At 38.1% G+C, this 22,057-nt stretch overlaps 1 protein-coding gene across 1 annotated transcript in view; it reads right to left on the bottom strand.

The window, feature by feature from the left end:
• Window positions 1-1,698: 1,698 nt before the first annotated feature.
• Window positions 1,699-22,057, bottom strand: part of LOC127627389 (follistatin-related protein 4-like) — a 451,612-nt gene continuing 431,253 nt past the window's right edge. The window contains exons 10-16 of the mRNA XM_052103721.1: window positions 19,093-19,227; window positions 13,748-13,774; window positions 12,858-12,976; window positions 7,247-7,396; window positions 6,375-6,482; window positions 2,706-2,815; window positions 1,699-2,542 (exon numbers count right to left, since the gene is read on the bottom strand). Of these exons, the coding sequence (XP_051959681.1) occupies window positions 1,840-2,542; window positions 2,706-2,815; window positions 6,375-6,482; window positions 7,247-7,396; window positions 12,858-12,976; window positions 13,748-13,774; window positions 19,093-19,227 (1,352 nt within the window). The 3' untranslated portion in view covers window positions 1,699-1,839. The remainder of the gene's footprint in view (window positions 2,543-2,705; window positions 2,816-6,374; window positions 6,483-7,246; window positions 7,397-12,857; window positions 12,977-13,747; window positions 13,775-19,092; window positions 19,228-22,057) is intronic.

Genomic DNA, 22,057 nt, shown 5'->3' with positions numbered 1-22,057 from the left:
TAGTAAATCATATTCTTTATTCCTATTTAACAAATACAATATTCTAACTTTTCATCTACTGTTATAACTGTTTTCTGTCTAGTGTTATAGGAAAATGTAGGACTATTTTAACAAAACTAAACATTGCTCTGAACAGTAAACACACACACACACACACACACACACACACACACACACACACACACACACATTGCTCTGAACAGTAAACACACACACACACACACATTGCTCTGAACAGTAAACACACACATTGCTCTGAACAGTAAATACACACTCACACACACACATTGCTCTGAACAGTAAACACACACACACACACACACACACACACACACACACACACATTGCTCTGAACAGTAAACACACACACACACACACACACACACACACATTGCTCTGAACAGTAAACACACACATTGCTCTGAACAGTAAACACACACTCACACACACACATTGCTCTGAACAGTAAACACACACACACACACACACACACACACACATTGCTCTGAACAGTAAACACACACACACACACACACACACACACACACACACAAAGAGCACAAATAGCCAAAATTTGCACAAGTTTTAAAGACAACAAAATGCACAGTAAATCTCATGTATGCAGAGAGCATCACACAATATTACCATACCACACCATAATTTTGTGTACTAATGTAAAACAGGCATCTTCAAAATGTTATGGCATATGGATAAAGCTATTAAATTGAGTGGTCTGAAACACTGTGATGACACAATTTTTTACATTGAAAAAACAAAAACAGGTGACACAGATGGACACATTTCCTGCAGTGACAAAATGCGGCAAGAGTGAAACATTGAAAAAATAAATATTGAATAACAATTAAAAAAGCGTTGTGCATAGTTTATTAATCACATATCCTTTCTAAGATACTATTTCTTCTGAAGAGGAAGTGCAAAAATGTACATCTCTCAGTTGAATTAGTTCACTGTTGCACTGAAGGGTGTCTTCTTTTGTCTCAATACTTGTTGAGATTTATTGTTGTTGTAATGCACATGAATAATCAGCCACAACATTAAAACCACCTGCCTAATATTGTGTTGGTCCCCCTCATGCTGCCGAAAGAGCACCAACGCGCAGCTTATAATAGCATTCTAAGATGATTTTCTTCTCACCACAATTGTACAAAGCAGTTTTCTGAGTTACCCTATAATTCAAATCAGTCTGGCCATTCTCCATTGACCTCTCTCATCAACAAGACATTTCCATCCATAGAACTTGTTTTTTGTTTTTGACAACATTCTGAGTCGATTCTAGAGACTGTTGTGTGAGAAAATCCCAGGAGATCAACAGTTACAGAAATACTCAAACCAGCCCATCTGGCACCAAACTGTTGATCTCCTGGGATTTTCTCACACAACAGTCTCTAGAATTTACTCAGAATGGTGCCAAAAACAAAAAACATTCAGTGAGCGGCAGTTATGTGGATGGAAATGCCTTGTTGATGAGAGAGGTCAACAGAGAATTGCCAGACAGGTTTGAACTGACAAAGTCTACAGTAACTCAGATAAACGCTCTGTACAATTTTGGTGAGAAGAATACCATCAGCAATAGAGATGCGGGTTGGCATTATTTTGGCAGCATTAGGGGCACCTACACAATAATAGACAGGTGGTTTTAATGTTGTGGCTTATCGCTGTATGTATGTGCGTGTGTAATGTGTATCCTTAAAAACCCGCATGTGTGTTAATTGCACTCACTACTAGGGTTGAGTCCATTCACATCCATTAAAGGTTTTCCCGAGCTTTGGCCCAGTGAGCTGATACAATCACTTGTATAACAGGCCAGCAGTACTAGACTCATACCTCCCCCACCCAAACCACCGTGTTCCCTCTCTTGATGTCTGACACCTCACAGTGAAGGCCGCTCTGTTTGCTGTCTATAACAAACAGAGACTCGGCCGACGATGTGACCAAGTACCGTCCAAACACCCCACTGGACACCACAACCCTATTGGTGTCTCCCCATGGCCAAGCAGTGACTGGAATAGGCTCCTTGAGGCTCTTGAAAATTTTACTGTTTCCCATTGACAGGTCAGAGAAGAGCAACTCTGTGCTCTGAGCTGAGGAGGCCACAACCACATACTGGTTGGACTCTGTGAAAGACGGATGAAAGTCCAAGTCTGAGAGTGGAAACAAGAAGTCCAATTCGTGGCTTTTCTGAAGCTCACCTTGAAAAGAAACAGTCTGAACTTGGAGTTTGCCACATCGCTTATCCGTGGAGACGATGAAGCGACCATCTGGAGATATGAACGGCTGGCCGTTGATGTTAGGGTTAGGTCCAATGACTGCATCGGATACGCTGTCAATGAGAAGCTGCACATTCAGACTGGAATTGTTTTTGACTTGGCACTCAATAAAATAGTAGCCACTTAAATGAGTGTAGGCCATGCTGGCTGGGATACAGCTGTAGCTCTGAAGACTGATGTTCTTAATGAGGTGGAAGGTCTCAAGGTCAATTTTATGCACTGCAGCCTCTGATTTGAAGTAGACAAAGCCAAACCTGAGATGACAATGGTCAAAGACAGGTTAATATGATATCTGGAGATTTATGAAGTGGTTGGCTTTTAATTATAACTGTAATTTGCTCAGGTCCCATTTCTGAAAGAATTACGCCAAAAAGCTAATGATGTCATGCACACTGATCAGTCATGATCACCTCGTACCTTACGTGAGTGATGATCAGATTGGTGGGGGGTATGTAGAAATCTTTCACTCTTTCATACAGAGTACGAATGATTTGATGCTGGTCGCTCAAGCTTGCAGAAGAGATCACCTAAACAAATAAGGTAAAATGTGAAAATGTATATAAAAAAGAACATGCATCTGAAAGCAGTAAATAATCGATATGTATACCTTTTTTACGACCCTGTCCGTCTAAAAGACGGACGATGAGAATGTCTAACGCAAGCACTGTATGTGACTTGTTTTTTGTTTTTTTGCATAGCCCAATTTCAAACATTACAATTAAACACGCTACTAAGACGGAGATAAAACATGGACAAGTTCTTGAAAATGAAAAAAATTGACGATGGTTAGCCTATGTGGGATGGTGTGCTGTGGCAGAAAAAGGTTGGGAAACACTGTATTAAAACATGTTTGTTAGTTTTGATGCAGGGATTCTGTGTATGAACTGGGATTCAAGAATATCTACTTTGCCAATGTACAGTATTATTAGGCGTACACATTCAATTGAGGTTGTTCTAATGTTTGTTAACTCATTAGCACCCCTGTAGAACTGGTCCTGGTTTACGGACTGCACATTCCAGCGTCACAGCGTCTTTTTCCTTCTATAAAACTTTGACCGTAGTCCAGTAAAACCATCCATTTAACCATCTGTTTATTGACATTTATATGGGAAGATAAAACCTATTTTGAAATATGAAAAAAAGTGACAAACCCCATCTTTCAAAATATATCTGTATTCAAAATGCAATAATTTAAACTGTCATTCAAGACTAAAATACAAAATGAATGAAATTGCAAAAATATAAAGGGTATACAAAACATAAAGTTATTATTTTGTAACAATGAAAATTGTTTTATTACCAAATTATATAAATTATAACATGCTGTATAAACATGTGATAATATCGCTCTGATAAAAACATGATAATTTGCCCCAATCTGATATTTACCCAAAATGTCCTCATTCTGAGAACACAGTTCAAATCTCCCTTTTTTATATAGTTGACTCTAGCCTGAATGTTTGTCAGTGTAATTGTATTGTGTTTAGTTGTTTACCAAAAGCTGTTACAAAAATATTATGAGATTGGAAATTTAGTTGAGTTGAATTTACTAAAATTATCCTAATAAGCCCGTTAAGATGGATGGATGGATAGAGACCAGTTCATTGTGTATGTAAACAATAAAATTGTGATTTTCCCTGTGAAAATTTTTATTTGTCAGATGACGACAAAGATTATAAATGCTTCTCTATTTCCCCTCACAACACTCGCCCTCATTTGTTTGATCTAATGAACTGACAACCAATTTCAGATGTTTGACTAAGGATGTTGAGCCTTTAAAAAAAAAAAAATAAAAAAAATCAGTTTGATGTTTCACAACTCTAGCTGAGCACAGCCTCAGGCCCTGACAAATTGCCCATGCCCGGGTCAATTACTTGCTTTCAAAATGATTAGAATATTATCAAGCCATTTATTTGCGGTGTGAATCCTTATCCCCTGTAGCCTCCTTTGAAAAGTGCTCTTTATAATTTCCAAGTTGTTCATAGCAAATGCTTGCATTATTCTGTGCCATCACGTACTGAGGCTAGTGCTGAACAAGCAAACATACCTGAGGTCTTTCCCATAATTTAATAAAACATGAATAATTCACGTGTGCAGGGAGTAATGATCATTTTATTTGTTAAATACAAATCTCTTTAATTTCTGTTTTGTTTGGGGCCCTGTGTTACTCATCTGTGTATAGAATAAAAATAGAAAAGATAATTTTTCATGGTAAAATTCAACACACAGCAGAAAGAGTGTAATTCACTCACAGCTATAGTCAGGAAGTGTACACTCACAGTGAAGTGAAATTAATGAGCACCCCATTCATTTAAACAAGCCAAAATCAAAGCACAAATGTATTTGTTGAGCAAAAACTCTCACATTTAAACCTAATGTTCAAAAATACAGACAACAACAAATAACAGGCAAACAGCTCCTCACAAACCCCTGGAATGAACCTTGGAAATCTAAGACACTCCTTTGTCCTTCGATATAACCAATTTGCTACACTTAAAAATTAGACTAATAAGGCAGCATGAGACACTTTCTCTGGAACGCCTGACCATCACATGATAAAAACTCATCCAAGACAAACGAGATTGAAGTCTTGAAGAAAGCAGACTTTCTTTGAAATGATCCCTTTGTATTATCTTTTTAGCAGGGCACAAAACTAATGCTCTGCTCATAATTTCAAATGTACAAAATGAACCTTTCATGTGTATACACATCAAGAAATCTCATCTTAATCCAGGAACTTTGACACAATTGCAAAACTTTACTGTAATTTTATCCTGCACATAATCTAATCATAAAAGTGCCTAGAACTCTCATTCAAGGTTTAACCTGACAATAACCCTGGAAATTGTGATACAATGACACATAGTCATGTCTTACCCATGTTGTAAAACCAATGAATTAACCATTATGATTTTTAATCAGGTATTCTCATGTTTTGTGACTAGCACGTTGAATATTCGTGAAAGTATGTCATATTTACTATCATTGAGTTTCATTTTGCATGTCTTGAAGGCTAATGGAGGTTATGTTATTATATACCTACCTTAGCATATGAATTATATTAAAACTTATGATTAAACATTACCCTTTTTCGAGCGGGAAACTGGAAAGTCTTGAGAACAATGCTCATAAATCACCTATGAAGAAGCAGGGAAAGAGGTGACCATGTGACATAGCAAAAAACACTTCTGACTGGCTCAAGACACCTTTGAGGTGCGGCCAAGCCCAACTAAAAAATATCCACGCCTCGAACAACAACTGTCCTTTTCCTCTCTGGAAATGTTTCAGCAAGACAAGTTCTCATTTAACAATCAAGCTAGTTTCCATCATGGGTGTCCTCGTTTCAAAGTCTGCAAAGTCACTAGAATGTCGAATAAGCAAACTTCTTCTGCAGCCATCTCTGAAGCTCAGCTGATTTTTCCATCATCGATCCAGCGTGCATAATCGTTTTCTGCTGCATCGGAACCTTAAGACCGTCAATCTCAACATATAACCAACCCAAGGACTTCACTTAAACACAGTGCAACATTACCTCCAGACTTTTGCTGAAATCTGGTGCTTTGATTTATAATTTGAGGATCCTGATCTCAAATCAAGACGTGTTAAATGAAGTATTGCAGTTGTTAAGGGCAAACAGGTCTCTAGACTCAACACGCATTCCTTTTCCTCTGTTAAAGTTCAATTAATTTCTTGTCAAAACTCATCCATTAACCTGTGTTCATGTTTGTCAATATTTGTTAGTTTTGTTTATGTTGTAGTTTAGTAAATAAAGTTTGTTTGTATTCAAAAGAGAAGTTGACTGGTAAATAAATAAATATATTCGGTCCCTTGAACTTTAAGATCCAAAATCAATGCTCATAAACAATATTTCAACATATTTGTGATGTTATTTTCAATGGCCATGAGAGTAATATTGCCAATATTTAAGAGTTAACATATACACACACATATATATATGGGTAAAATATAACCTGAACATTTCACAATAGGATATTCTCTGCAGTTTGAATTGAACACTCAGCAAACAAAAGTTCAGAGGTAAATGAGTGGCATTATATTGTGTACTGTACAGGTACCTATGCTCACCTGTAAAGTGGAACGTGACTTCAGCAGGTCTCCCCAGCTCAAAATCCACAGCTGGTCATGTGATTTATCATAGAAGAGTTTGACTGGCATGGGGTCTGTTTCCACAACCTGCCATTCACACAGAAAGAAAATAATTCATATTTACTGTGCAATAGCAACTGATAATGTAGTTGTTTAAAGGGAAGTGTGCGACCATTCCAATTATATGGCAAGTTTTTCATGTAACATAATAAACAATGAGGTTTCAATAAAAATACACACATAATAATGATTATATTAATAATAATAATATACCATATGACCATATGAGAGATGTATACTAAACTTCCTAGATGCACCTCAATTAAACATCTTTAGAGAATAGTTCATCCAAAAATGAAAATTCTCTCATCATCTACTCACACTCATGCCATCACAGATGTGTGTGACTTTTTCTTCTGCAGAACGCAAATCTTCTAAGATTTTTAGAAGAATATTTCAGCTCTTTAGGTCCATATAATATAAGTTAATGGGTGCCAAAATGTTGATGCTCCAAAAAGCACATAAAGGCAGTATAAAAGTAATCCATAAGACTCCAGTGGTTTAATCCATGTCTTTTGAAGTAATATGATAGGTGTGGGTGAGAAAGGAGGATAATTAATAGTACAAATTGACTTAAACATTGATCTGTTTTTCTCCCACACCATCATATCAGTCCTGAAGACATGAATTAAACAACTGGAGTCTTATGGATGTCTTGTGGGTATCCAACTGGCCAGCTACAAGTTTAGAATGGGCATCATATCCCTACGCTATGACTCCAGCCATAAGGACAATTGAAGCTTTCTCAAACAGAAGTCATTTGAGCTGACTGGAGATGGATGAATTCTTACCTGCAGCACTTTCTGAGCTTGTGTGTCGATGAGCAGGAGTCTGTTCAGCAGCGGTTGAGACACATAAACATACTTGTCTCTCACACTGACTGCAGATGCCCACACACACTCATGTGCTGACACACCTCTGCTTCTGTAACACAGCTCTTCCTGTGGGGAGAAGATGGACACAAAGTTAAATCAATGTCTGAGATCGTCTGTGAAGGTCACGAAACCTGTTGAAAACATTCCCAGGTCATATTTCACAAAAAAAAAAGAAATTAAATAATTTTAGTGTGCTCCTCTGACTAGTTATAACGCTTGTCTATAATCCTGCATTGTTTTTTGCTAACAAAGTTAGCTCATTGGCTAATGGCTGAAAACCCTGAAGGCGAAATTACTTTTCAAACTATTTGGAAAGATATTAAAGCCACTAAAGATGAGATTAGAACACAAATTGACAAGATGATCAACGACATCCAGCCTAAATCAACCGACACTGAAACGTCTATATGAACACTGTCCAAACAAGTGGTGGAGGTCAAGACTCAGGATAGCCCCACAGAAGATAATCTGTGGGAAGAAGCTCGGTAGTTTCCCCCATGGAGAAAGAAGTTTCCTACATCAAAGATAAATGGAAAACATAAGCAGATGTTTGAAAATCCGTGTCGTCAGCTTCCCAGAGAAATCCGAGGAAAGAGACATGTTTTTGGAACGAGTCGGATAATTTTCCATCTCAACCAATCATTGAGAGAGCTCACAGAACTGGCAGCATCTCTTCTGACAGACCAGGCCCTCAAATAACCGTGGAGAATCTATTAAACTTCAGAGAGAAGCAGAATGACTTACATGAGAACGCAAAATGGTATACTTTGGCAATCGCCGCATCCATTTCTTTCCGGATCAGCACAGAGCTACAGAAAGCCAGAACTGATACAATGGTGTGAAATAGATGCTGCAGGATTGAGATATCAAGTACTTCTTTGTATACCCTTCCAATCTTCGGGTAATGCACATAGGTAAATCAAAGGTGTTCTCCGCTCCATCTGAAGTCAAGAACTTTATTGATAATCACAAAAATTAGAGAGATGCATCTGCTTCCAAATAGATGATGGCCGACATATCCCTTAAAAGTTTTGTAATAGATTACATTTTTGTGATTAATGACATATTTGATTGATGGACATTATAGAATGAATTATTATAGACTAACATCATCCATTATTGCTGCTGAATTATACCCTGTTATTGTTTATTGGCTGTTCTTTAAGTTCAGAAATGTTTATGGCTTTTTTTCCACCAATCTTGTATTGACGTTTTAGCAATCTATAATCTGTTAAATGAATGGTACTATATATACTAGCTCCTGGTTAGTTTCGGAAACACTTTGTTGGTGGCTATCCAACTGGCCAGCTACAAGTTTAGGAGTTATTTTATGTGCCATTTTAAATAAACATATCCAGAATTACAACAAATTTATGAATCTGTGCAGCCAATATTTCTAATGTGTAAACCTTATGAATGGAAATGGGCAAAGTGTGATTTCAGAATGGATGGGCGTGGTCTCGACTTAGATTGTGGTCTCTGTTAATTGTGCACGTTTGGATCTTGTCAAGTGTAATATTAATATTAAGATATGACATCATATACACTTTTCACTTCTTGAAATATCTGTTAATATATCACATGGACCCACTTTATATTAGCTGGCCTTAACTACTATGTATTTAATCATGTGATACAATGTACCTATTGTGTACATACATGCTGTTGCTGTCACATTCAGTCTGCACCTTTTTCCATGACTCCTATTTTGAAGTTCTCTCCCTCACTAAATTTCCCATAAGCCACTGCCCTGATCACTCCTTTATTGTCCCCACCTGGTTGTCATTCCCTCGTCTAATCCTTTGTGTATATATACCCTTCAGTTTCTCCTAGTTTCTGTCAGTCCTTAAAGTGTTATGTTTAGAGTGTGATGTTTACTCCAGTGTTTGCTCCTACTCCAGTGTTTGGAGTAGTCTCCTCTTGACTCTCCAGCACACCAAGCGTTACAGTTGCATTGTAATGACATTTAAAGTACTTTCATTTAATGTTAAATTTTCCCCTAACTCTAACCCAACCAAAACCTAACTCTAACCCCTAATTCTAACCCTACCCTTACTCATAAACCTACTCTTACCTCAACTTCAGTAGCAGAAAATGTTGGAATTTTGCAGAACAACATGTAGTTACACAGTAAATACTAAACTTGTATGTATTTAATGTTAGTACATAGTAGTTAAGACCACCTAATGTAAAGTGTGACCTATCACACTATTCACATGTAATTCCCATGTATTTATTTATAGCCTAAACATGAGCCCAAATGTTAAATACCTGACCTGAAGTGATGTGTAATGTATGACCTTGTCTTGTTCTACTGTTTCCCCTTTGTCTTCCATTTTTGTCACTTTCGTTACTCCATAGTTTTCACTTTTGACCCGTCTGTAACTCCACAGTCTTGTTAGCCCTCGTGTTCATTGTTCATTGTTTTCACCTGTCCTCGTTAGTTTCTCATTGGTTTCTATTTAGCACCTTGTCATGTTCTGACGAGTGCACGAGTTCTGTTTGTTCATTGGCCCTTTCATGTATTTATACCCTGTCTGTTTGTTCAGTCACTGTCGATCGTTGTTTTGTTAGTGAATGTTTAGGTTTGTAGTTAGCCTGGTCTGTGTTCCCTGCCCTTGTGCTCTGTTCATGTTTACTTCCCCATTGCGGGTGTTCCTTTGTGTTTATCAGTTAATAAAGATACTGCAAGTGGATCCTCAACCTTCGTCTCCCTCCGCTATCTCTGCTCAGCGGAACAGAACGATCGACCGCACATGGATCCAGCAGTTCAACATGCAAACTACCACCTGCTCAGCCTAAAGCAAGAAGACCGCCCCATAAAGGACCACGTCCGCGACTTCCTTAGGCTGGCAAAGGTCTCGGATTTCCCGGACTCCTCGTTGGTGGTCTTCTTCAGGGGCAACCTGAATGCTGCACTGAGGGAGCGGTTGCCACCAGCGACTCGCTATTGGACACTCCGGAACTTCCTGGAGGCGACCTTTCTGGCCTGCGGCTCGCAGTTCACCGTGGGCGGCGATGAGGAGGACCCTGCCTCTCCTCCCACGACGGTGACTCTCCAGTCGTCCCTAGTTCCCCCTGTCACGCCAGCCCCTCCGGTCAGAGAGCAAACCCCCGCGCCAGTCACTTCCCCAGAACCCACACGGTCAACCTCGTCTGCCCGGAGGAGGGAGAGAAGACGGGCTTCCGCCTTCCGGCATAAGCCAGCCACGGTCAGCGAGCCTGAGCTGACGCCTGCCCCGGTCTGTGAGCCTGTGCCGACGCCTGCCCCGGTCTGTGAGCCCGAGCCAACACCAGCCCCGGTCAGCGAGCCAGTGCCTACAGCCTCAGTCGTCAATGAACCAGTGCCTGCAGTCTCAGACGTCAGTGAGCCAGTGCCTGTCGCCTCAGACGTCAGTGAGCCAGTGCCTGTCGCCTCAGACGTCAGTGAGCCAGTGCCTGTAGCCTCGACCGTCCCTGTGCCAGCGCCTCTCAAGTCTCTCGAGCCTTCCAGGTCTCAGCCCCTAAAGCCTCCCACGGCGCCGCCCATAGAGCCTCCCGAGCCTCCTATGGCTCCGCCTCCCGAGCCTCCTATGGCTCCGCCTCCCGAGCCTCCTTCGGCTCCGTCTCCAGAGCCTCCTACGGCTCCACCTCCAGAGCCTCCTACGGCTCTGCTCCCAGAGACTCCAGAGCCTTCTACGGCTCCGCCTCCAGAGCCTCCTACGGCTCCACCTCCAGAATCTCCTACGGCTCTGCTCCCAGAGACTCCAGAGCCTTCTACGGCTCCGCCCCCTGAGCCACCTACAGCGCCACCTTCCTCGGCCCTGCCTCCTGGGCCTCCCTCAGCTCCGCCTCCTGAGCTTCCAGAGCCTCCCTCAGCTCCACCTCCTGAGGCCCCTGAGCCTCCCTCAGCTCCACCTCCTGAGCCTCCTAAACCTCCCTCAGCTTTGTCTCCAGAGCCCCTCTCAGTTTCGCCCCCGGGACCTGTCCCTATCCTGAGGCTGCCTCCCAGGCCTCCTGGACCCGTCCCTCTGTTCCCCCAGGGACTGCCTAATTGGCCCCGTGTACTGTTTAATTTCCCCTCGTTGCCCCCCTTGGACTTCCTGCCTGCCCTCTGTGCCCCTTGGTCTGCCTCCCTGCTCATGTGCCCCCCGGTCTGTCTGTCTGCCCCCGGTGCCATCATTTTGTTTTCTATGGTTTTTGTCTTGGGTTTTGTTTTTTCTCTTTTGGATCGTCTGGGATCCGATCCTTAGAGGGGGGGCTATGTAATGTATGACCTTGTCTTGTTCTACTGTTTCCCCTTTGTCTTCCATTTTTGTCACTTTCGTTACTCCATAGTTTTCACTTTTGACCCGTCTGTAACTCCACAGTCTTGTTAGCCCTCATGTTCATTGTTTTCACCTGTCCTCGTTAGTTTCTCATTGGTTTCTATTTAGCACCTTGTCATGTTATTTTGAGTTCTGTTTGTTCATTGGCCTTTTCATGTATTTATACCCTGTCTGTTTGTTCAGTCACTGTCGATCGTTGTTTTGTTAGTGAATGTTTAGGTTTGTAGTTAGCCTGGTCTGTGTTCCCTGCCCTTGTGCTCTGTTCATGTTTACTTCCCCATTGCGGGTGTTCCTTTGTGTTTATCAGTTAATAAAGATACTGCAAGTGGATCCTCAACCTTCGTCTCCCTCAGCTATCTCTGCTCAGCGTAACATGATGATTTGTTGTTGGAGCTCGTCTACATGTATCCTTGTTTCAAAGTTGACAACATTTATATGCACATCAGCGATTGAAGTTAATAATATAGATGAGACTTTATTTAGAAAAAAGATAGAATATTCCATAAAGGTTTAAATGCTCTATAGAGTAGCCTATTCTTCTATTAAGATTATTCATCCTTACATAAAATGAAGAAACTGAAACATGCACCATCTTTTTTTCTTATTATTCTTTAAACTGTGCTAAATTTGAGAATGTTATGTGTTATTGAACTCTGGAAAGGCACTACATAAATGTAACATTATTATTTGTATTATTAGCCTATTATTATTATTATTATTATTATTATTATTAAGTAAATAATGGTGTCCTACCGCAAAAATTCCAAATAGACTTTCACTTGTTTGTAGGCTATTTTGATTTTATTTTCATTTCTTTTAATATTTGAATTTGTATTTAGTATTCACTGCAAAATATGTGCTTGACATTTCACATTTTGCTTGACACCTCCTGCCTCCAGAATAATGTTTTTATACATGTACAGACAAACACGAATTCTGTTTCATGCAGATATTAATATCAGAAATACCAGGAGAAGGTATTTCAGAGACAGATAATTTTGTCATATGAACAGATACAGATACAAAACAGATAATGACTTCGTTGCACTCCCTTAGTATATAGTATGCTAAAAGCTCTTTTCTACTGTAAATGCTATATACAGTATATCATGAAACTTGTTCCTTGTAGTTAAATTGTACTTCTTTAACAAAACCAGAGAGCATTTTTTTTAGTTTGGGAATTCTGACACAGCCATAGATTCAGTTTCGCTAAGACTTACATTACTACCCTGAATCCTCTCCGTCCGTTTGATATGTCTGCGGATCTCACAGTTGTCTGGCTGGAGTATTGTGATGCCTTCACTGGAGAACACATAGAACATGTTCGCCACACTCAGTCCTACAACAACAAACAAGCACACAAGGGAACAGCTTTATTCATGCACTTCTTGTAAAGAAAACATCACAAAACAAAACAGGCTCTGTCGGATTAGAAAACAGCCTCAAACAATCCAATTGTCCCTCCTGCAGCTTGTGTAGTCTACGAGGACTCCAGAAAGTGCATTTGCAGTTCTGTCACCTGCCAGCAAACAACAGCTGCTAATTAGTGTGCACACAATGCTGATGCTAGCTGCAGACTTGTCATGTTGTCAAAAAGCACGAGGTGTAAAAAAAACAAAAACAAATTGCATGTAAACTATGTGTGCTGTAATGCTATACCGCTTGTATTTAATGCTGCAACTAATCAGCGCTCATTGTTGGAGGATTATTTTACAATCTTCTCAATAAGTAAAGTAATTACGATCATTCAGTGAATGTGGCAGATGATGAGCTGGAGAGATAATGTGAACTGACTGTGGTCAATGAAATGCTATTGTTGGAGTGTCCCGCCACCTCAAAATTATTTTAATTGATTTTAGCCTGTTCTGTGGCATTAAAAAGCATCTTAAACTGTCACAGAAACACTGTGTAAGATGAGAATTTGACATCTAAAAAGTGTTATCATTTCACAGGCACATTTTGAAAGATTGTTGCATAGGTGACAATTTCTTGACATTAAAAACTTAAATGAACAGTTAAGTTCATTTTACCCCCCATTAAATCATCTATAACTTAGATCTATCATACAATATATCATACATAATACAAAATATCACTCATATAGCTGTACCTTCCTCCCTCCAGAGGATGTTGGCCACTGCACCGACAGCATGAAACAATACAGGACAAAGAATGTTAGTGAATGACAGAGAAAAACACAAACATGAAAACATCAGAATTTAACATAAAAGTATTTTCTAGATTATTTAAATTGCAGCCACCATCCTCTTCATATGGATTCTCAAAAGGTGTCACCTCTCCATTATTAGCTTCTTTCAGTTTAACTGACAAGATGAGTTATGGCATTTTTATTATAATACTTTTGATAAAGCTGGTGAAGTGTTCATAGAAAGGATATGATTTATGACCAATATCGATATCTTCTAGTTATATCATGATTCTTTTGTAATGATCTGTTCTATTGAAAGTGTTTTATGTTTACATCATTCAAGCTAGCCAGCTAATATTTATTCTGAAAATGGTCATTTATTCTAATAAACGCTTATAATAAAAGATATAACCAAAACCATGAAGAAGCATAGACATAGACAAACTATATATTACAATTCTATTTATTGGCAACGAGTTTCATCTGTCCTTATCGTTCTTTTTTTTTGTTCTCCATTTAATCAAAAAATGTAAGCGCATGAACCAAACATTTAGCAACATCTAGATAAAAGTTATATCAAACTATTTAATAATCTTTTACAAGAAATATCACATTAAACTTGTTCTTTATTTAGTGTAGTGAATTAACTCAGAATTATGTTTTTCTGTCTCTGTCATTAACTTGTGACTTAAGTCTTTTGAAACCATTCAAAAGAGTAGTTCAGATTCGTTCAGTGACCATTTTTGTGAATCACACTTTTACGTCAGTAGACAGCAACAAATGAACGTCTTTTATGTGTTTTGAGTGAGTCATTAAACCATTGATAAAGCAAAGAGTTATACTTTATTAAAATGTGCATGTCTACCAGAGTATGCGAGTGCAGCGAACTGGAGCAAGGAGCGATTTTAAAAAAAATGTCAGAGGGTCATTATTTTCTGAGAGCTCCACTATCGCTCCACCAGCACAATGGCCCGTCAATGGCCCATAATCCAGCAAGAATTCAATATGTGTTAAGCACAGTGTTAAACACTATTGGCATGAAAGAAAGATGGAATTTCTGAAATATGTGAGAGAATGTGCTAAAAATATTCAGTATGTATATATATGTATATTGAAAATAATGACAGCAAAAGAGAATGCGAGTTAGGAGGTGATTTCCATGACGAAAGGTTTGTTATGGAATCTTAAACAGCATCCAGAAAACATTAGAAAGTGTTCCGTTCACATCTGAAAAGAAAATCTAAAGGTCAGTAATACAATTCTCTCTTTCTCTCACTTTCTCTCCAACTAAATATTATGAATAATCATATCATCATTCTAGTCTAATGTATCGGCATCTCAACTGTATTATGTCCCGCATTAAATTAAATGTATCTTTTAACTATCTAAAACACCAATTGAACTTATTCATTTGTTAAAATCGCATAGATTGACTTAAATTGATTTAAAATAAAATTAATTTGAGTGCTGTAATTTATGCAATTTAGAAGAAGCTGAGCAAATGCGAGCCAAGGTAGAGGGGTCTATTTAAAATCTTTAAAAGATTTCAAAAGCTAGTATTTCATTCATTTTTTTTCTTCCCATTCCCAAAATTATATGGCAAGCTTAATTTAAATTTATAAGGCAATTATTTAAAATAGCTTTGAGCAGCGATGACGGGTACATTTCCACCCATTGGCTTTCGGAATATAATGCAAGGTGGACACATGCATTTGGCATTTGACATTATTCTAGACAATTTGGGTAACTACTATTTAAAAGTCTCTTTTAAGAGCCACGCTTCCTGCTGCCCGGTGATGGTGCTATGTCCGTAAACCAAAATCCATGTGATTAGCCCCCCAACATACATCTCAATTTTGATCTAAATCACACATTGCACACAGAAGTTGCGTGACACTAATGTTTCCCATTTTTTGCCATTCATTTAATGCCTCACTATGGCAACACCGTTCGATATTTCAAAATCTGTTAGCAATTTAGCATCTTCAATACCTTGACATAATGTTCTCTAAATGTGGTGACAGTTACATGAATCCCCTAGGAGGAGTATTTAAAAGTTCAGAGAATGCAATTTTCAAAAAATAAAAAATGGATGACTTCCTTTTAGGCAGAGCTAAAAATTATAATTCTGAAAGTTGAAAGTCGAATTATAAATATCCATAAATTTGTGATACAACTGCATTTCCATAGGAACCACATAGTAACAATTTTGCTACTGATTTGCCAACATTAAACACATCAACAAATTCTAAATGTTCCTTAGCTTGACATAAAACTGGCAATCTGGAATAAACATCACATTATGCAGGACAATTTTTGTGCATGTATATCCAATGTTATTCTGGTAATAAAATCCTGTAGGCCTATCAACTTTGTAACCACTGGAATAAGACATGTGAAAGGGAACATTAACACAAAGTTAGTTCTAAATATAAAATAAACTCTAAGAAAACAATACTTTGGGCGACAGTGCTGCGAAACTCATGAATATTAATTATTTTATGCACAATAAGTGATTATTTTAAATCACCAATTTTGATAAATAGTCATTCTTAATGACCTATTCAATCACTCAAATAGATATTTCACATAATATGGTCATTTTATCTCTATATCTGCCACTATCAGTCTTGGGATTTTGTTAGTGAGTAGATGAACATAGATCAGCAATTTAATCAAGAACATGACTGATTGGTCAAGTGCAGTGTTTCTCAACTGGTGGGTCGTGACCAACGTGTCTATTTGGACTGGATCGCAGACAGCAGGGAAAGAACAATGCCATCGTTCTCCCACTGAAGATTTTTAGGGTGACTGTTCAAGTGATAGCCCATTTAGGTCTACCGAGGCAAATTTAATGAAAATCTCTCATTCAGCCGAAGACTTCTCATCCACACTGCAATAATTTTCGCTGTCCAATTAAAGCTTTAGTGCAAGTGTAATGGAACCAGCTCACGCACATGATCTGCTCTGCTCTATGGCGCATGCACTCAACAACTTGGCTTCCCTTGATATTGTAGTGCACACTGCGCAGACCTCAAAACTGATGAGACCCATTTCAATTCTAATGAGACTTTTCAAGTTTAAGTGTTACGGAGGAAGTCAAGTCAAACCTCTCAAACTGTAGCAGTCCTGATATTCCAAATAGCACTGAGGAGGAAAGAGCAACATAGTGCAATGTGCTACAATAAATTTTTTTTATCAAAAATTAATTACACTTCATCACCTTAAAATAATTGTTTCACGATTTTACCTGAGTAAAGCTGACTGTTATATTTCGATTTTTTTTTTATAGTTGCATATGAAATAATCTATAGGTAGAATCTATTAGACCTCATTTTATATCAACAGTGGCAGTTGTAGTTAAAGTTTCAAGATGTCTTTTGGCTAGTTTATTATTATTATTATTACTCTTAGACTAGCTACATTGACCTAACCATGGTAATGAGGAGCCTTTTCTCCTGTGTAATATGTATGTTCTATTTTAATGATGTTTGAAATTAGGAAACAAACAAATAAATATGCTCCGTCTGCGCTGTTTTATAAATGATTTCAATGTAAACGTGCGCTAGATAGATGTCTTTGATGTCTTGTTTGTGTTTTTAGATGCTATATCAAGTTAAAAAGAGCTTAAATTGTTTAGCGTCTCAAGTTAAGGCCAAAATGTAAGACCTCAGCAAACAAAATTTTAGACTTCTTGTAATTTATTTAAGATGGCCTTACATTTTAAAAAGTAAATTTTAGAATTTTTAGGACATTTTAGGGATGCGCAGGTACACTGTTGGCATCTCATTGAGCACACAACTGAATAAAACAGGCTGCTTGACACTGATAATTGATTACTGCCAGAGTAACATTCGCATACAAGTGTGAGGGATAGTTCTTTGTGTCTCAAATAACACAAAGAACTATTCCTCTAAATAGTTTTTTCTCACTTGCCCCCTCTGTGTGCGAATGATGAGTATAATATTGCACTATTGAGGGCTAAGTATTTTATTTATTTATTATTCGAAGATGAGAGACAGAGACCACACTCGCAGGCAAGGTTGCCAGATTGAAAAAGATGTATATTGTGGCAGGCGATTTTTGTGAATGAAACGCAATCAAAAATAAGCCTAAATTGCATAGAAAGGAGGTGTGTTTGGACAGGAATGACAATGATATACTAATTAATTATTTTTTTATTTTAAAGCCATTATAATATATAGCCATTGATCCCGCCTACATTTTCATATCAGCAGTAATTAATCAAATGATGGAGAAGAGCATTACAACCAGGATAATTAAACGGCTCTCTTGAATACTCGACTCTGATTGGTCAATGGCACCATCAAACATTCTGATTAACAACCACTCATATGGGGATTAAGTCATATCAGACCGCTTATCCAGGTATTGCGAGTCATCTTTGCTACTTCTCGTATCACTTTGCGAACTCTCTTACACGCATATCAATGTTTTGTGTACATTTATTTATCTATTTGGCAAGTAGTATTGTAATAAGATGGATAATAAGCAAGTCATTTTCACAAAATAAACACCACCAGAACTCAAACCGGAGGTGCAAATCAGCTGTTCAGTGATTTCTTTCTCACATAACAACAATTTCATTGCAAATCAATATTGCATGCCCATTAACGTATTTATTTGGCAAGTAGTCTTGTAATAAGCTGGATAATGAGCAGTCAGGTGGTCATTTTCGCAAAATAAAACAACAGAATTCCAACGCAAAGATGGAATTCAGGTGTAGAGAAGTGCACTTTCTAAATATGATTTAGGTGTCTGGTTCACAGTAGACAGTGATGCTGTTCCTGCCACAGTGTCAGATAACAGTAGTTTGCTGCATCCTCCACTAAAGAGCCCTCAGAAGTGGCACATCAAAATTCCATTCAGTAACAAGTTTGTGGGACTTGGAGACTGAGTTCACCAAACTTGGACTTTTAAGATGCAGTGAAGTACAAAATTTCTTCAGAGAAGCTTGCATTTCCAGTTCAGTCTGTACTCAGTCTGTACTATCTGTACTATCACTCAGACAAATTATTCCTGGCAAAAGTAAGCTGCAAACAAAACGTTAAATTAGATTTGTTTTAGATATACATATCTTTGCTAAGTATAAAATTACACTTTAAAAAAAGGCAACCTTAGAATTAGATTTGTTGGTGTACCTTTATGATTCAGTGATGTTAAATAATATGTTTGACTTCATTTAGATGTTACAGCATGAAACACATTTCTTTTTAAGTTACTACTTTTTTTCAGTGTAGTAAGAATTATTCCAAATGTGTTTTGAAATAGCTTTGATTGCTTACATGTCTTGCGTGCCGAGTCTTCCACAAACAAAGACGAGATGTCTTCATCCACGCCAACTTCGTTCTTTGCGATGCAGGTGTAAGCCCCAGTGTCTTCATAACGCACACTAGCGATGTGTAGTTCACTGCCATTAGCTGAACAAAAACAAAAACACAATACAATAAACAGTTATACTGTATAATTGATTGCAATTTCCTCCTCACTATGAATTCCTCAAAAAATGCACACAGAAGCACATGTTTCCAACACAATCTACAAGCAAATACAGGGCAATAATTTTAATCTCAAAAGTAAGAAAAAGCTACCATCAACTTAAAGGATTTTGTTCTCAAATGAGCAAAATAACACTATTTAACAATAACATGGGAGGAATCCTTAAAACCTATAAGAGGTTCCCTGTGGTGTATCTTATACTGCTACAGCTTATAAAACCCAATACGTGGCTTTATTGAGCGTTTGTGTTTTTTTTCCCCCAGCAGAAAAAAATATATATTTTGAAAATGGAAAAGAAAGAAAAGGTAAATGATAAATGGGAAAACTCCAGTGTGCACATACATTAGTCCCTTTGTTGGCTGTACAGTATTATGTAGTAAAATCTAAATTAACTGGTTTTATTGAAGTCAACTATATATATATATATATATATATATATATATATATATATATATAGACACACACGTATACACTCACACACACACACACACACACATATATACATACAACAGTTAGTTCCAGTCCTCAATTCCGATTGGACGATTGAAGTTCCATGAGTATTGATTGTCTGACACCATCAGCACTCGGACGCTTCACTCCGCTTGTGTTTGTGCAGTTCTAAACTAAAGTGTAAGAGTAGTGCATAGTCGGTTTTTTTTTTTTACATGTATTTATTTTTTATATTACATATAATATATTAGCCAGCAGGTGGTGGCAAAAGATAATTTTTGTGCGTAATATGAGCCAGTTAGTTGACGTGAAGTTTAGAGCCAATGTCTACATAAAACGAATCTTCGTGATCGCATGTATTACTACTACACAACTAAAGCTTAATAGATTTAAGAAATAGATTTAAATGGCTTTAAACAAACAATTTCAGCATTACGGCTCATCACAGCTGAGAGACAAAACAGACTGATTAATTACACAATGGGTGCTGTTTACAATGGTGGAGGACATTGCAGTTTCTATAGTGAATGATTCTTGTGCACCAGCTACCGTGAAATAGGTAGAATTACCCCTGCTTGGACGCTATTTGTCCATTGAGAAATCTGATCTTCAGAAAGCTGAGAGCATCTCTGCTTGAGAGAGGCAACAGGTGATCGCACACGCTCCGTCATTCTCTCTCTCTCTCTCTCTCTCTCTCTCTCTCTCACACACACATCCTTGTTTATCCAATAATAGTTTGAAACAGCACAAGCCATGATACTAGTTCTGAGGTGACATTTTTTAATTACTAAAGAAGGCTTGGACGCATCATTTGTTTTGAACCAGCAACGGCATATTCTGGTCCATCGCGTAATAATGTAGTTCCAAGCATAAATGTGTTTTTATGACCGTACTCAGTTTTTCCTAATTTTTACAAATGTACTTGTTCATTGAACTGTTGTATATAAGCAATATCACACTCAAAATTGTGCTATATGGCCCTAAATCAGTACCGCTGTAATTACCTACGGCCGAATCACAGCAGTGCTGATGTACGGCCATATCACACTCTTGCTCATGTGATATTGCTTATATTATATACATATATAGAATACTTGAGATGTTATAAAATGGCAATTTTTTTTTTTTAATTATCAAGAAATTCTCAGACCTTTTCTCTGAATTTAATACTCAAAAACTTAGATCTTGATACATTTTGTGACCACAAAGTTTTTTCTTAAGGTGTTCCTTTAACCCCGTTGTACCCTATAAAGTATAGTTGTCAAAAAGGTCTTCAGCATGTCACGGAAGGCTACAACTTCAAATTACAAATAGGCAAAGAAATGTGTGATGCAGTTTCATTCAGGATGTCCTACTAAAAAGAGAGAAGCCAAATTTTTCCAGGAACAGGAAGAGATGTACTGTGATAAACCATATTTATCGTAACAAAATTAACCTGTTATTAACCAACCAGCATTTACATATAAAATGATCGTTACGGAACAATTGAAAGGGATTTTTTTCCCATTTTGCTCAGGCTCTGCGAAAAAAAAATACACAATTTTTTGTTTTCGTTCCTTGAACCGTTTTAGTACCTGTTCAGAAGTGATGAAATTTATGGCATATTCCCTTTTTAAGTTCTGTTTTGACTAATCCTACAACATTGCTCATTTCGAATAATTTCTTCTATTTGGAATGCACTATATGTCACTATCACTTTGGGTTGCTTTTTTTCTCCTATTCCAGAGCTTGGACACTATTTTTCCACTGAGAAAGCTGAGAGCATCTCTGCTTGAGAGTGGCAACAGGTGATCACACACACTCCGTCATTCTCTCTCTCTCTCTCTCTCTCTCTCTCTCTCTCGCTCTCTCTCTCTCACACACAAACACATACATCCTTGTTTATCCAATATATTGTTTGAAACAGCACAAGCCATGATACTAGTTCTGAAGTGTGATAAACCATGCACTATATGTGTATCACTTTGAGTTGCTTTTTTCTCCTATTCCAGCAGCACAGCACAGTCAAACGACACCCAGCTGCAGTCAGTTAGAGCTCATCATCGCTCAGCATGCTGCATGGTATTAGTTTATCTCTTGCAGAGCACAACCAGACTTGGCTGCCCAGTTACACTGTGTCTGCACCAGCTCGTATTCCCACACATCAATAGCACTCATCAGATCCTATCAGCACTTTCTATGAGCACTGCCACATAGCTGAAGAGCAGGTTTGTTGACACTTTTGAAAAATATCTTATAGATCCACATAGTAAAGTCATAAGGATGGATGAATGCACATACATAGTGCTCCCAGAACTGTGT

This window comes from Xyrauchen texanus, chromosome 34 (genome assembly GCF_025860055.1).
Source record: "Xyrauchen texanus isolate HMW12.3.18 chromosome 34, RBS_HiC_50CHRs, whole genome shotgun sequence".
NCBI lineage: Eukaryota > Metazoa > Chordata > Actinopteri > Cypriniformes > Catostomidae > Xyrauchen > Xyrauchen texanus.
Note: the sequence above shows the minus strand (reverse complement) of the source record. Positions and strands in the feature narration are given on the sequence as shown.